Here is a 16878-nt window from a genome sequence, read left to right as displayed (position 1 = left end):
AGATAATGAAAGAATGGAAGAGAATTGTCTTTAATTTTCTAATTTTCATTCCCTCAGGCCCCAAATCCAGCCATTCAATGTGTATGGCCTTAATTGCTCATGTTGATTTCTGAGCCAGTTTCCCCACTTGAGTTACCTCCAACTGAGCAGCTCCAATGAGGTTGTGATTCTTCAGTGTTATGACTGTTGAGCGATAGGACACGATGATGGCTCGAGGACAGGACACATCCTCGGTGGGATCACAGTTGACATTGTCGATGTAGATCTTAAAGTTGTGACGCGGCTTCATCTCCTCCATCAGCACATAGGTACAGTTCCCTTGGAAGCTGTAGAAGAGCCCGTCGAAGGTGATGTAATGGGGGTCTCCCCAACCCTCACAGACGCCTGTAATGAAAATAAACATGTTATAAAGCAGACAGACATTATGATCCTCTGTCAAAACAAATGTATGAAGTAAATATTTATGTCAGTGATATGGGTGTGTATGTTATTAGTTACAGAAACTGGACAGCGCCATCTACCTTCTTGACCAGGTCAGAGGAGGAGGAGGAGGAGGAGGAGAAGAAGAAGAAGAAGAAGAAGAAGAAGAAGAAGAAGAAGAAGAAGAAGAAGAAGAAGAAGAAGAAGAAGAAGAAGAATCTTTCAGTACTCACAGTCACACACGAAGCGTTGGCAGCAGTAGAATTCATCCCACTGTAGCACTGGTTTCTTGCCATTGGCACATGTGATTGGCTCAGGCTCTGGGCATTCATATGGAATTATCTCAATGGTGTTGTTTTCAATGCATCTGGCCAATGTGCAGTTGCAGAGCCAGAAAGTTTCATTTTGCTGATGTTTAGAGAGAAAGAAAATGACACGTCATCAGAGATCTTTCATAATACACACAGGACTCAGTTATTAAGTCTCTGAAAGGACTTTTCGACCTCTTTGACATCAAATGTTGGCTCTGTGTTACCGAAGTTACGGGAGCCCAGTTGATTATGTGATAGTTATATTGAGGTACTTACCACTTTGTCCCACTCAGGACAAGTGATTGGTGGTGGGGTTGGTGTTCCAGTTGTGGTTGGTGTTGGACCGACTTGGCTTTCTGTTGTTGGAGGTGCCAATGTTGGACCAGTGACAACTGATTCATGGGTTGTTGCTGATGTGGTTGTCATTAGAGTTGTGGCTTCTGTGGTAGTTGATGGTTTAGATGTTGTTGTAGGAGCATTAGTGGTTGTGGTGACTGTGACAGGGGTGGTTGTGGTTGGTTTTTCAGTTGTCCTGGGGGTTGTGGTTGGTTCTTCAGTTGTCCTGGGGGTTGTGGTTGGTTCTTCAGTTGTCCTGGGGGTTGTGGTTGGTTCTTCAGTTGTCCTGGGGGTTGTGGTTGGTTCTTCAGTTGTCCTGGGGGTTGTGGGTAGAGTTGTGGCTTCTGTGGTAGTTGATGGTTTAGGTGTTGTTGTAGGAGCTTTAGTGGTTGTGGTGACTGTGACAGGAGGGGTTGTGGTTGGTTCTTCAGTTGTCCTGGGGGTTGTGGTTGGTTCTTCAGTTGTGCTGGGGGTTGTGGGTAGAGTTGTGGCTTCTGTGGTAGTTGATGGTTTAGGTGTTGTTGTAGGAGCATTAGTGGTTGTGGTGACTGTGACAGGAGGGGTTGTGGTTGGTTCTTCAGTTGTCCTGGGGGTTGTGGTTGGTTCTTCAGTTGTCCAGGGGGTTGTGGATAGAGTTGTGGCTTCTGTGGTAGTTGATGGTTTAGGTGTTGTTGTAGGAGCTTTAGTGGTTGTGGTGACTGTGACAGGAGGGGTTGTGGTTGGTTCTTCAGTTGTCCTGGGGGTTGTGGTTGGTTCTTCAGTTGTGCTGGGGGTTGTGGGTAGAGTTGTGGCTTCTGTGGTAGTTGATGGTTTAGGTGTTGTTGTAGGAGCATTAGTGGTTGTGGTGACTGTGACAGGAGGGGTTGTGGTTGGTTCTTCAGTTGTCCTGGGGGTTGTGGTTGGTTCTTCAGTTGTCCTGGGGGTTGTGGATAGAGTTGTGGCTTCTGTGGTAGTTGATGGTTTAGGTGTTGTTGTAGGAGCTTTAGTGGTTGTGGTGACTGTGACATGAGGGGTTGTGGTTGGTTCTTCAGTTGTCCTGGGGGTTGTGGTTGGTTCTTCAGTTGTCCTGGGGGTTGTGGTTGGTTCTTCAGTTGTCCTGGGGGTTGTGGTTGGTTCTTCAGTTGTCCTGGGGGTTGTGGGTAGAGTTGTGGCTTCTGTGGTAGTTGATGGTTTAGGTGTTGTTGTAGGAGCTTTAGTGGTTGTGGTGACTGTGACAGGAGGGGTTGTGGTTGGTTCTTCAGTTGTCCTGGGGGTTGTGGTTGGTTCTTCAGTTGTCCTGGGGGTTGTGGTTGGTTCTTCAGTTGTCCTGGGGGTTGTGGTTGGTTCTTCAGTTGTCCTGGGGGTTATGGTTGGTTCTTCAGTTGTCCTGGGGGTTGTGGTTGGTTCTTCAGTTGTCCTGGGTGTTGTGGTTGGTTCTTCAGTTGTCCTGGGGGTTGTGGGTAGAGTTGTGGCTTCTGTGGTAGTTGATGGCTTAGGTGTTGTTGTAGGAGCTTTAGTTGTTGTGGTGACTGTGACAGGAGGGGTTGTGGTTGGTTCTTCAGTTGTCCTGGGGGTTGTGGTTGGTTCTTCAGTTGTCTTGGGGGTTGTGGGTAGAGTTGTGGCTTCTGTGGTAGTTGTTGGTTTATGTGTTGTTGTAGGAGCTTTAGTGGTTGTGGTGACTGTGACAGGAGGGGTTGTGGTTGGTTCTTCAGTTGTCCTGGGGGTTGTGGTTGGTTCTTCAGTTGTCCTGGGGGTTGTGGTTGGTTCTTCAGTTGTCCTGGGGGTTGTGGGTAGAGTTGTGGCTTCTGTGGTAGTTGTTGGTTTATGTGTTGTTGTAGGAGCTTTAGTGGTTGTGGTGACTGTGACATGAGGGGTTGTGGTTGGTTCTTCAGTTGTCCTGGGGGTTGTGGTTGGTTCTTCAGTTGTCCTGGGGGTTGTGGTTGGTTCTTCTGTTGTCCTGGGGGTTGTGGTTGGTTTTTCAGATGTTGATATTTCTGTTGTCGTTGGGGTTGTTATGGGTGGTTTTGTTGTTGAGATACATATAACGCAACAGAGGACTCGAATCTTATAGTTCTTGCACTTAAAGGGTCTCTGAGTCTGTTTATTTTGTTCACATATTAAACCAAAGTCAACATTGCACTCTACAACTTGGCCTGTCTCAGCTACAAAGTCCTCTAAGCTCGTATTAGGATAGTCTGTAGCTACACATTCAATATCCTGTGGATCTTCACACACTTGTTTTCCACTCTGTGTGATATTCCAATACGTTTCCCAGTCACTCTTATCTTTATCATCATCTTCATCATACCATTCTGACCACTCACAAGTAGGAATACAAGGAGTAGTTGGTGGCTCTGTTGTCTGGGGGGTAGTTGTTGTTGGTATTGGTGTTGTTGTTGGTGTGGTTGTTGTTGTTGTTGTTGTTGGTGGTGGTATTGGTGTGGTTGTTGTTGGTGGTCTTGGTGTGGTTGTTGTTGGTGGTATTGGTGTGGTTGTTGTTGGTGGTATTGGTGTGGCTGTTGTTGTTGGTGGTGTTGGTGTGGTTGTTGTTGTTGGTGGTATTGGTGTTGTTGTTGTTGGTGGTACTGGTGTGGTTGTTGTTGTTGGTGGTACTGGTGTGGTTGTTGTTGTTGGTGGTTTTGGTGTGGTTGTTGTTGGTGGTGTTGGTGTGGTTGTTGTTGTTGGTGGTATTGGTGTTGTTGTTGTTGGTGGTACTGGTGTGGTTGTTGTTGTTGGTGGTATTGGTGTGTTTGTTGTTGTTGGTGGTATTGGTGTGGTTGTTGTTGGTGGTATTGGTGTGGTTGTTGTTGGTGGTATTGGTGTGGTTGTTGTTGGTGGTATTGGTGTGGTTGTTGTTGGTGATATTGGTGTGGTTGTTGTTGTTGTTGGTGGTATTGGTGTGGTTGTTGTTGTTGGTGGTGTTGGTGTGGTTGTTGTTGGTGGTATTGGTGTGGTTGTTGTTGGTGGTATTGGTGTGGTTGTTGTTGGTGGTATTGGTGTGGTTGTTGTTGTTGGTATTGGTGTGGTTGTTGTTGGTGGTATTGGTGTGGTTGTTGTTGTTGTTGGTGGTGGTATTGGTGTGGTTGTTGTTGTTGGTGGTGTTGGTGAGGTTGTTGGTGGTATTGGTGTGGTTGTTGTTGTTGGTGGAATTGGTGTGGTTGTTGTTGTTGGTGGTGTTGGTGAGGTTGTTGGTGGTATTGGTGTGGTTGTTGTTGTTGGTGGTATTGGTGTGGTTGTTGGTGGTATTGGTGTGGTTGTTGTTGGTGGTATTGGCGTGGTTGTTGTTGGTGGTATTGGTGTGGCTGTTGTTGTTGGTGGTGTTGGTGTGGTTGTTGTTGTTGGTGGTATTGGTGTTGTTGTTGTTGGTGGTACTGGTGTGGTTGTTGTTGTTGGTGGTATTGGTGTGGTTGTTGTTGTTGTTGGTGGTGGTATTGGTGTGTTTGTTGTTGTTGGTGGTATTGGTGTGGTTGTTGTTGTTGGTGGTGTTGGTGTGGTTGTTGTTGGTGGTATTGGTGTGGTTGTTGTTGTTGGTATTGGTGTGGTTGTTGTTGGTGGTATTGGTGTGGTTGTTGTTGGTGGTATTGGTGTGGTTGTTGTTGGTGGTATTGGTGTGGTTGTTGTTGTTGTTGGTGGTGGTATTGGTGTGGTTGTTGTTGTTGGTGGTGTTGGTGAGGTTGTTGGTGGTATTGGTGTGGTTGTTGTTGTTGGTGGTATTGGTGTGGTTGTTGGTGGTATTGGTGTGGTTGTTGTTGGTGGTATTGGCGTGGTTGTTGTTGGTGGTATTGGTGTGGTTGTTGTTGTTGGTGGTATTGGTGAGGTTGTTGTTGTTGGTGGTATTGGTGTGGTTGTTGTTGTTGTTGGTGTTGGTGAGGTTGTTGGTGGTATTGGTGTGGTTGTTGTTGTTGGTGGTATTGGTGTGGTTGTTGTTGGTGGTATTGGTGTGGTTGTTGTTGGTGGTACTGGTGTGGTTGTTGTTGTTGGTGGTATTTGTGTGGTTGTTGTTGTTGGTGGTATTGGTGTGGTTGTTGTTGGTGGTATTGGTGTGGTTGTTGTTGGTGGTATTGGTGTGGTTGTTGTTGTTGGTGGTATTGGTGTGGTTGTTGTTGTTGTTGATATTTCGGTTGTCGTTGGGGTTGTTGTGGGTGGTTTTGTTGTTGAGATACATATAACGCAACAGAGGACTCTAATCTTATAGTTCTTGCACTTAAAGGGTCTCTGAGTCTGTTTATTTTGTTCACATATTAAACCAAAGTCAACATTGCACTCTACAACTTGGCCTGTCTCAGCTACAAAGTCCTCTAAGCTCGTATTAGGATAGTCTGTAGCTACACATTCAATATCCTGTGGATCTTCACACACTTGTTTTCCACTCTGTGTGATATTCCAATACGTTTCCCAGTCACTCTTATCTTTATCATCATCTTCATCATACCATTCTGACCACTCACAAGTAGGAATACAAGGAGTAGTTGGTGGCTCTGTTGTGTGGGGGGTAGTTGTTGTTGGTATTGGTGTTGTTGTTGGTGTTGTTGTTGTTGTTGTTGGTGGTGGTATTGGTGTGGTTGTTGTTGTTGTTGGTGGCTTTGGTGTGGTTGTTGTTGGTGGTATTGGCGTGGTTGTTGTTGGTGGTATTGGTGTGGCTGTTGTTGTTGGTGGTGTTGGTGTGGTTGTTGTTGTTGGTGGTATTGGTGTTGTTGTTGTTGGTGGTATTGGTGTGGTTGTTGTTGTTGGTGGTGGTGGTGGTGTGGTTGTTGTTGTTGTTGTTGGTGGTGGTATTGGTGTGGTTGTTGTTGGTGGTATTGGTGTGGTTGTTGTTGGTGGTATTGGTGTGGTTGTTGTTGTTGGTGGTATTGGTGTGGTTGTTGTTGTTGTTGGTGGTGGTGGTATTGGTGTGGTTGTTGTTGTTGTTGGTGGTATTGGTGTGGTTGTTGTTGTTGTTGTTGGTGGTATTGGTGTGGGTGTTGTTGTTGCTGTTGGTGGTATTGGTGTGGTTGTTGGTGGTATTGGTGTCGTTGTTGTTGTTGGTGGTATTGGTGTGGTTGTTGTTGGTGGTGGTATTGGTGTGGTTGTTGGTGGTGTTGGTGTGGTTGTTGTTGTTGGTGGTATTGGTGTGGTTGTTGTTGTTGTTGTTGGTGGTGTTGGTGTGGTTGTTGTTGGTGGTGGTATTGGTGTGGTTGTTGTTGGTGGTATTGGTGTGGTTGTTGGTGGTGTTGGTGTGGTTGTTGTTGTTGGTGGTATTGGTGTGGTTGTTGTTGGTGGTATTGGTGTGGTTGTTGTTGGTGGTGGTATTGGTGTGGTTGTTGTTGGTATTGTTGTGGTTGTTGTTGTTGGTGGTATTGGTGTGGTTGTTGTTGTTGTTGGTGGTGGTGGTGTGGTTGTTGTTGTTGTTGGTGGTGGTGGTCTTGGTGTGGTTGTTGGTGGTATTGATGTTGTTGTTGGTGGTATTGGTGTTGTTGTTGTTGTTGGTGGTGGTATTGGTGTTGTAGTTGGTGGCATTGGTGTTGTAGTTGGTGGTGTTGGTATTATTATTTCATCACATATCTCAACACACTCCCCGGTCTCTTCATCAAATATAGGCATTCTTGGAGGGCATCGTGGGTAACAACCTATAAAGAAGACAGTGTCATTAAGTTGCTTTGAATTAGTTATTACATTTAATAAAGTTGAGGTCAAAAAACATATGCATACTTTGTAAAGAAGGGCATGTGCGTATGGAACAGAAATACAGGCTGATGCCAATCAAATCAAATTGCATGCTGCCTCACCTTCCAGATTGGGAATAGGGTTGCTACAGGTCCCATTTGGATTCAGACAGGTCTTGAAGCAAGGTGTATGGCAAGGGCTGTAATGCCATTCACATTCACCTGGATCGTTGTAGTAGTCACAGAACACAGCTACAAAAGGGAAAACAGGTTCATACACTGAATACACATTGCATGCCCTCAGCAAATGGCACCCTATTCCCTATGTTGTCAATAACTTTTTATCAGAACCCTAGGTACCCTGGTTAACAGTGTATAACGTTTCACATTAAGGTATCTGTTTAAACCAACAAGCTAAAACATACTTTAGATCCACATCATCATATCGTCACCGAGTTTGTGTTCTTTCAACAACATATTCATTTACTTAGCATTGTAAATTAAACCCAGTCATATTACACCAGATATGTTGGATCATTTCAATGCCAAGCCTGACAGTCAAACAGTGGAATACACAGGCATAATGAACCAACAAATATTTTGTTGTACTTACGACAAATCTCCGGTGTTCTCCATGCAACACACACTCCAGCTTCGGTGCAGGCCTGGGCGTAGGCTGCTACAGCTGTACAGAAACATTCACAGTCTCCGCCAGTATCACAGGCACAGGAGTCTTTCACACAGTTCTCAAAGAACGGAGCAGGGTCTACCTGTAAAACACATACAGAGAGAACACACATGATGCACAAATACTGTATCTTTTCATTTGATTTGTTTATTGGAGCATTTTTCAAAACACATATAACAACAGACATGTTCATGAATAACATCATTGCGGACGACAAAAAAAGTTGACGACTTGAAACGATTTGGGTGCATTTTTTGGTTCAGGAGTTGGACTGTCCACCAGTCTTTCAGTGCCCTGTCTGATACTTTCACTGGGTTTATAATTGTACGGTATATACATAGCAATACGCTGCTGCACTGTACCTTCTTGTGGCACAGTTCGAAAGTCTTCCCTCTGATGATGCTACACTGCATCTTAGCCCAGTTGTGACGGTTGGGTCTGGCTCCACATGGGTCGACGTTGCTTTCTGCGTCGGGGCAAGTGCTTGACACCTTCCAGCTGTTAGCAAACTCCACAGGGCTGCTAACTACCATCTGACCCTGCGTGGTGAAGTCATCTCTGCCGTCTCCATTAAAGTCCCCACACAGGCCACACACTGCTCCCTATAGAGACGACAAGGAAGAGACACACTCATCAGCATTCTCAGATAAACATACACAGTGGAACTGTACCAAATCAATCAGTGTTAGGAATACACAAATGCACACTGGTGTCTGATGTCTTGTCCATCCATTCCAAGTCTATTCCATCAAAGGTTCTGCTCTCTATGTTTGAACTCTTCAACATTAATCTTACGCTATGCTGTGGCTCCAGGATGATGCGGACGGTAGTTTTGCGGTCCCACAGCACTGCGATCCCGATGTCTGACTCAACAATCAGGTACAGACCGGCGGGCCTCACTCGGTACTGGATCTGAGAGCCCACTCCTAGGTCCACCACTTCATAGGTCCCCTTTGATAGTTTCAGCTCTGTTCTCTGTAAGAAAGGGGATTTAGCGCTTCCTGTTCACAGACAATTGGGGTTGCAAAATTCCGGTAACTTTCCCCCAATTACCAGGTTTTCCAGAAATCCTAGTTGGAGGATTCCCGGATTTCCTGCTTACTACCTCGTAATTCCAGAAATCTTGCAATTAGGATTTCTGGAAAACTGGGGAATTTGGGGAATTTGGGGAAAGTTACCGGAATTTTGCAAAACTATGACAGACAATACACTTTCTAAAGCTTTTTATGAAGAAAACAAAACGACTTGAATGTCGTACTAATTTTAGCAGAAAGTGGCTATTTGGAAGAAAGTTTTACTTGCAATGATTGTGATGGTGATTTGACATACTTTAGTTGAATTGACTAATTGTACTGTCACTCTGAATAAGAGCGAATGCTAAATAATGCAAAATGATGTATTGTTTCGTATGTATCTCTCAGTATGATCCAACATGTATAGAAGGGAGAACTGCTCATTATAAAGGCTAGAGTGGAGTGAATGGAATGGTATCAAACACATGGAAACCAGCGATGCATTTGATACCATTCCATTTATTCAGTTCCAGCCATTGCTATGAGCCCATCCTTCCCAATTAAGGTTCCACCAGCCGCCTGTGAGAGTGTGTGTTTTCTCCAGTCGTACCCCGAGTTGAACCCTGACAGACTTGGAGCAAGTGGTGCCTGTGGTTCCACACGGTATGTTCTCTGTGATCACCGTGAAGTTGTCATGGCCAGACCGGTTCCCACATTTGTTCTTAAAGAGAGACAGAGAGAGAGGGAGAGAGTACTTTAGAAACTAAATGAGACTTTTGCATTTTAAATCATTAGTTGGTAATATAGAAGACAACGGCAGTACTATTATACAAACATATTACTTTAGTATAAAAACACATCACAATTGAATTGAATTGAATTGTATTGCATTGTATTGAATTGTCCTGACAAGCATTTGTTACCTGGACAGCCACATAGCCACATTTTCCTTGGAAGCCATACGTGCGCTCATCAAAGGTTTTGTAATGGCCACTGCCGTAGATCGTACAGGATCCTGGGCACTTCTTATCTGTGCACTCCCATTTCCCACTCTTACAAGTGCTACATGTGTACAGTATGAGAGACAGTGAGTCAAATATCCACTTAAAATAACATTCTGTTCACATTAGCTAGAAAGGATGAAGCAAGCCCTCATCTCATGCCATGAAATCTCATTCCATTTAATTTTAATCTCCATTCCTATCATATAAGGTATCGTATCATATAACGTCATGTCATATCACATAACCTCGCATTGTATCATTTTATATCACATAATAACATATCATAACATCATATCATATCATCTCAATAACTCACCATGTGTTACATCCGTTTGGGATCTGTTTTCCTGGGGCGTAGAGGACTCCATCATGGCTGCATGGGCATTGATGTTTTTTCACACACATACCTTTCCCATCATCCCACAGACTCATGGGACACTTGCACCCAGACTCACACTCTGCAGAGAACTGTGGTCAAGGAGAGAGAAAGGAATTAAATAAAGAACACAACCCTTAGGTCAGGTACTAATGGAAGTCAACAAGTCAACTCACACAGTCCATGAAATCTGGGTTCCTACAGCTCCGTGTACACTGTACTCCCAGGTCATTGGAGCAGTTTAAGAACACCTTCGGCGACTGGCAGGCTGTAACAGAAGCAGTTTCATTGTTATTACACAATAAGTTGTCAAATTAGACCTGGGTTCAAATACTAGGGCCGGTTTAAAACAGATTAAGCCTAGTCCTGGACTCAAGTAATTGAAATGATCTCTCAAATAGTATTTGAACTCATGTCTAGGTAAAATACTGTATACATCAAAGGGACAATGGGATATGAATAGCAAAGGGACACAGAAAGGTTACTTACTACTCTCCGAACGCATTTTCCAGGAACGGCAGTGAAGCTTCCCATTGGTGCAGACACTAGAAGAACGCACATGATATCAAGAGCTATTTTAATATTGGAATAACATTGCAGGATTGTGTACTTTTTATACTAGCAGGAAATATGACATCTTTGCTGCTTTGGTAGGTAAGTTAGGTAAATAAGTAGGTGGGTAGGTAGGTAGGTAGGTAGGTAGGTAAGTAGTCAGGTAAGTAGGTAGCTAGATACTTTATTAGATAGAAACAGTCTCTTACCAGTGCTCCTCCTGAATGTTGACGGACTTCCCAGGCTTGATGTGGACGCCGTTGTGGAAGCAGGGGCATTTGGCCATGGGTACACAGGTGCCCCTGTCGTCCATGTACAGGCCGTCCGGGCAGGAGCAACCATCCACTGGGAGGAAGTCGTTGGTACAACCCTGGCGTTTGCTGGCCAGGGAGCTACAGGTCAGCTGACATCTCTGGACCTGGTCGGAGTAGGTCTGAGACGCTGGGCAGTTACCAGTGTATTTGTCTGGTTGTAGGGAAATATGAAAAGTGTTGGTTAAAGTTAAGATCGGCAGTGTTGGAAAACTTTAGTAAAGGCTAATTTTTTCTCCAGGAAGGAAAGGGATAAAGTAAGTAAGTGTTGTTAAAGTTGACATCAGATGAGTTGAGAAGAGGTGGTATCTTATTTTTTAGCTCGTCAGGGTTGTCCCCTGTCTCCCCTACTTTTTGCAATGGCAGTGGAATTTACCAAAGTTGTCCCCTGTCTCCTCTACTTTTTGCAATGGCATTGGAATTTGCCAGGGTTGTCCCCTGTCTCCTCTACTTTTTGCAATGGCAGTGGAATCTACTAAGGTTGTCCCCTGTCTCCTCTACTTTTTGCAATGGCAGTGGAATCTACTAAGGTTGTCCCCTGTCTCCTCTACTTTTTGCAATGGCAGTGGAATATGCCAGGGATGTCCCCTGTCTCCTCTACTTTTTGCAATGGCAGTGGAATTTGCCAGGGATGTCCCCTGTCTCCTCTACTTTTTGCAATGGCAGTGGAATTTGCCAGCGTTGTCCACTGTCTCCCATACTTTTAGCGATGGCAGTAGAACCATTTGCAGAATGCATATGTTCTAATGAGAATATAAGTGAACCTTTCATTGGTATCCAGGAGAGGCCTATACTGTCATCTCCTTTCCATAATATACCGCAAGACATAAATATGAGAAGTGTAAATCACTTACCACACACGTTCTCTCTCCAGCCCGACAGGACCACTCCCTTGGTAGCACAGTCTCGCACGTAGGACGAGAAGACGGCACACAGGCAGTCTTCACTCTTCTCACAGTTACAGCTAGCGTATGTGCATCGCTATAGAAAATATTTCAGCTGAAGTAAATTTGCCATATGTAATAAATATATGACAAATCTCATTCGCCAGAGCTTTCGCATTACAAACAGCATTACAAACAGCATTAAAAACAGTAAGAAAGTTCAGGACAAATACTTACAAGTGTATATATATCACAACCAGCCAAGATAATATTGTGAGCATTCCAAACCAGACGTAACACAATGAAATATTACAATTCCAGTTATACAAAATGTATTACCTTATAGTAAATCTCGGGGTCCACCATAGCATGGCACTTGGCAAAAGTGCTGTCAGAACTTCTTAGCAAGGAGCACCAATGTTTAGCATAGTTCTCTGAGTAAACAAGAAGGTGGCAAGAGTTCAAATATGTCTGATACTGTATAAACAACTGCCTTGCTGCATCGCTTTGGATCCAATGACATGATACTGCGGTTGTTGACATAAACATTTATGAAATGCTTATGTTCTGCTTTGTATTGTGTTATGTAAAGGGGTTATGAATGTGTTATGAACTCCTTATGCAAGTGCCCTTCAATTAAAGAGTTAGTGAAGAGGGCTTACCATTCTCCACACTGAGGGAGCAGGGGTCGTCCAGCCTCTCCTCTCTGTCTCTGCAGGTAGGATTAGCCTTCCAGGAGTTACCAAAGGAAGAGGCTGTCCCCTCCACCATACCCTGGGGGGTTTTCATGTCATCAGACAGAACCTTGTTAAAGTTCCCACACAGACCTAGAAGAAACAGAAACAGAAATGAACACCATATAAACCTACACAAAACACTAATTTTCTACTTTCTTGCTGTTTTTATTATTTTATTGAGCCCTGGTGAGTAAGATTACCAATGTTTATTACATTTACATAAAGTAGAATTTGAACTCTATACATAACTGATATCTGCTCACCTTCAGAGGTACATGCCTACAGCTTGGGAGTTAACTTACCTTGTGTCTTGGTCTTGTAGCTCTCGTCCAGGGTGACATAGACCTGCATGATAGGGATCAGCTGGATCTGAACCTGCAGCCCAAAGCTGGTCTGGAGAATCATGTGGAAGGACGACGGCTGGAACACACTGATGTCAGCTATTGGAAGAAAAATAAATACACTAATGTCAGCTAGGAACAGAAAGGTGAGGGGGGAATATCGTTAAATTAAATATTATTCATGTTTTATAAAAAATAAAATAAAACATTTTATAACACTAGACATTAGTGTACTTATTACTGTGTCGATATCCCTGGAAGTACAGTGTAATAATAACTAGTATTAGTTAATTGATATCTATACAGGTGAATGTTTCATTATCTGTTCCATTATATGTTGCTGGTTGCACTTTCATAACATAGAAGAATGGCAAAGAGTGTGTATCATTTTTATTATAAACTGGGTGGTTCGAGCCCTCAATGCTGATTTGCTGACAGACGTTGTATATTAGACCGTATACCACGGTATGACAAAACATTTATTTGTACTGCTCTAAATACGTTGGTAACCAGTTTATTATAGCAATAAGGCGCCTCGAGGGTTTTGTGATATATGGCCAATATACCACGGCTATACCACTCAGCGTTGCGTCGTGACCATGAACAGCCTTTAGCCACGGTATATTGGCCATATACCGAACCCCCTCGGGCCTTATTGCTTAATTATTCCATGTCCCACCTGTGTTGTAAGGCAGAGTGATCTGTGCATTGTGGCTGACTTTCCCATCGGCGGAAATCACCAAAGCCTGGAAAAGAAAACAATAGCCATGATCAACTAATACTAATCCTATTCAACACAAGACTAGATTTGCAGTATATACATATTACATACTTATAAGTACATATACAGTCAGGTTCAAAATTATTGCCACCCTTGATAAAGATGAGCATAAAATACTTTATAAAATATATAAAACAAATACTGAGCTATATTGTATGCTCAAAAAATAGGAACATAATATTAGTAAATAATGTCCTGGTACTGGGTAAAGTTCATGATGCTGTTGACCTTAAAAAGGGCCCCAGGACCAGTGGAAGCATAATATCCCTGTAACATCAAAGATCCACCACCATGTTTTACAGCAAGTATGGGGCTCTGTTCGACATATGATTCTTCTTTTTGACGCCAAACCCACCACTTGTGGGCGTGGCCAAAGAGCTTTATTTTCATGATATATTTAACAAAGTCTGTTTTGCTCATTTTATTTGGACCTGACTGTACATACATAGAGCTGTTGTATACTATACATGTGTTAAGTGTATATGTCAAATCTCCATCTTTGAATGAAGGTAAAGCTCACATTGTTTCTGTCATTGTTCAACAAGACCACAACACTCTTGAGGCAAGTGTCAAACTTTTGTCTTATACAGGGAACCAGCTGGCCCAGAACAGTAAACTTTGGACTGGCTTCATCCTGAAACAGAGAAGGGAAACAAAAACAAGAAAACATTGTGACATATAAAATACCATCCACTCACACTAACGTATCACCTAGATTGCCTCTTCAGAAAATGATAGTGTAAATGTCACATACCTTGCTTTCCACCTTGGCTAGTGGGTAGTAGCAGTCCCCATGGAAGGTGTATGCTTTCCCATCGAAGGTCGTCACGTGTGAACCCTCTTCAACTGCACATGTAGCAGGGCTGGGCAGGCTTTTACAGGACCACTGACCATGGTGACAGACACTGAACCACAGACACAAATCAAATGATCAAGTCGTTTACTGGATAACTGAGGACAATGACAGAGACTGACAGAACAAATGATCAAGTCGTTTACAGGATAACTGAGGACAATGACAGAGACTGACAGAACAAATGATCAAGTCGTTTACAGGATAACTGAGGACAATGACAGAGACTGACAGAACAAATGATCAAGTCGTTTACAGGATAATCCTGATACATGAACCCTATGTTATGACTTCTGTCTTAATTTAACTTGTTATTTTAACTATTCAGTGATTTACATTGTGCTCGTTAAGTCTAAACCAATGACTCACCATTCCTCACGGTCCTGTCTGAATACTTCTCCAGAGTTATACACTTTGTCATGTTTGCACTGACACTGGTCCTGAGAGATACACCCTCGCTTTGAGATGTCATCAAACACAGTCCCTACACAGTGGTGAAAACACACAACATGTCATGAACGTCACCACAGTCCCTACACAGTGGTTAAAACACACAACATGTCATGAACGTCACCACAGTCCCTACACAGTGGTGAAAACACACAACATGTCATGAACGTCACCACAGTCCCTACACAGTGGTGAAAACACACCATTCTTCTATATCATCACTACCATAATGATAATATGAGGTGTGTTCTGGTTCTATAACATCACTACCATAATGATAATATGAGGTGTGTTCTGGTTCTATAACATCACTACCATAATGATAATATGAGGTGTGTTCTGGTTCTATAACATCACTACCATAATGATAATATGAGGTGTGTTCTGGTTCTATAACATCACTACCATAATGATAATATGAGGTGTGTTCTGGTTCTATAACATCACTACCATAATGATAATATGAGGTGTGTTCTGGTTCTATAACATCACTACCATAATGATAATATGAGGTGTGTTCTGGTTCTATAACATCACTACCATAATGATAATATGAGGTGTGTTCTGGTTCTATAACATCACTACTATAATGATAATATGAGGTGTGTTCTGGTTCTATAACATCACTACCATAATGATAATATGAGGTGTGTTCTGGTTCTATAACATCACTACCATAATGATAATATGAGGTGTGTTCTGGTTCTATAACATCACTAACATAATGATAATATGAGGTGTGTTCTGGTTCTATAACATCACTACTATAATGATAATATGAGGTGTGTTCTGGTTCTATAACATCACTACCATAATGATAATATGAGGTGTGTTCTGGTTCTATAACATCACTACCATAATGATAATATGAGGTGTGTACTGGTTCTATAACATCACTACCATAATGATAATATGAGGTGTGTTCTGGTTCTATAACATCACTACCATAATGATAATATGAGGTGTGTTCTGGTTCTATAACATCACTACCATAATGATAATATGAGGTGTGTTCTGGTGAAAGGCTGACCGTGAGGGCAGAAGCAGCCGTCCATCAGATGTTCTTCACACAGTGAGCTGGTGTCTGAGTGGGTACAGGTGTCCAGGCAGGGAGAGCCACTCTCCAGATACACCATGTTGAATGGGCACTGCTTGTCTAAGAACACAAAGGAAAACAACATTATAGTACATTTTATTATTACATGTCAATATGCATACATATATTTATTAATTTTTTAAGACTTTTGTGTGATCTGAAGCTGACTATGGACAATAAATAGTTATCGTTTTGTATGTGACTTTTTGATCTACAGTAAATGTTTTCCTGAACTCCCAGACAGTTATTGAGATGTCCCATTACCACAGAAGGCTGTTGTTCTCCAGTGGGGTGGCTGCCCCCCAGCATGGGAGCACTGTCTGGAGTACTCTGCCAGGGTGCTGCAGACACAGAAGCTATCAGAAGTGTTGCTGCAGCCACACAGGTCCTGAACACAGGCCTGGATGTAGGGTTCAGGGTTCACGACCGCACCACAGGAGCTCCACAACGCCGAGCGCAGGAGCTGGTCACACTGGGCATGCTGAGGAGGAGGAGGAGGAGGAAGAGGAGGAGGAGGAGGAGGAGGAGGAGGAGGAGGAAGAGGAGGAGGAGGAAGAGGAGGAGGAGGTGGAGGAGGAGGAGAAGGAAAAGGTGGAGGAGGAGGAGGAGGAGGAGGAGGAGGAGGAGGAAGAGGAGGAAGAGGAGGAAGAGGAGGAGGAAGAGAAGGAGGAGGAGGTGGAGGAGGAGGAGGAGAAGGAAAAGGTGGAGGAGGAGGAGGAGGAGGAGGAGGAAGAGGAGGAAGAGGAGGAAGAGGAGGAGGAAGAGGAGGAGGAGGAGGTGGAGGAGGAGGAGAAGGAAAAGGTGGAGGAGGAGGAGGAGGACGAGGAGGTGAAGGGAGAGGAGTGTGAGAGGAGGAGGAGGTGGAGAGGAGGAGGAGGAGGAGAAGGAGAAGGTGGAGGAGGGTGGAGTAGGAGGAGGAAGAGGAGGAGGAGGAGGAGGAGGAGGAGGAGAAGGAGGAAGAGGAGGAAGAGGAGGAGGAGGTGGAGGAGGAGGAGAAGGAAAAGGTGGAGGAGGAGGAGGAGGAGGAGGTGAAGGGAGAGGAGTGTGAGAGGAGGAGGAGGTGGAGAGGAGGAGGAAGAGGAGGAGGAGGAGGAGGAAGAGGAG

At 43.8% G+C, this 16878-nt stretch overlaps 1 protein-coding gene across 1 annotated transcript in view; it reads right to left on the bottom strand.

Annotated features, from left to right (window-relative positions):
* Positions 1-16878, bottom strand: part of LOC311148693 (mucin-2-like) — a gene marked incomplete at both ends in the record, with an annotated part of 39515 nt that overhangs the window by 6926 nt on the left and 15711 nt on the right. Inside the window, 23 exons of the mRNA XM_084185672.1 lie at positions 137-384; positions 654-828; positions 6594-6652; positions 6812-6940; positions 7302-7458; positions 7739-7978; positions 8172-8351; positions 9000-9110; positions 9313-9451; positions 9710-9861; positions 9946-10037; positions 10259-10314; positions 10531-10786; positions 11487-11613; positions 11856-11950; positions 12179-12343; positions 12556-12693; positions 13274-13340; positions 13896-14009; positions 14130-14280; positions 14598-14712; positions 15709-15834; positions 16039-16255. Of these exons, the coding sequence (XP_084041798.1) occupies positions 137-384; positions 654-828; positions 6594-6652; positions 6812-6940; positions 7302-7458; positions 7739-7978; positions 8172-8351; positions 9000-9110; positions 9313-9451; positions 9710-9861; positions 9946-10037; positions 10259-10314; positions 10531-10786; positions 11487-11613; positions 11856-11950; positions 12179-12343; positions 12556-12693; positions 13274-13340; positions 13896-14009; positions 14130-14280; positions 14598-14712; positions 15709-15834; positions 16039-16255 (3309 nt within the window). The remainder of the gene's footprint in view (positions 1-136; positions 385-653; positions 829-6593; positions 6653-6811; positions 6941-7301; positions 7459-7738; positions 7979-8171; positions 8352-8999; positions 9111-9312; positions 9452-9709; positions 9862-9945; positions 10038-10258; positions 10315-10530; positions 10787-11486; positions 11614-11855; positions 11951-12178; positions 12344-12555; positions 12694-13273; positions 13341-13895; positions 14010-14129; positions 14281-14597; positions 14713-15708; positions 15835-16038; positions 16256-16878) is intronic.

Source organism: Coregonus lavaretus (genome assembly GCF_964263955.1).
Source record: "Coregonus lavaretus genome assembly, chromosome: 21".
Classification (NCBI taxonomy): Eukaryota; Metazoa; Chordata; class Actinopteri; order Salmoniformes; family Salmonidae; genus Coregonus; species Coregonus lavaretus.
The sequence above is the reverse complement of the archived record's forward strand: the minus strand, read 5'-3'. Positions and strand labels throughout refer to the sequence as shown.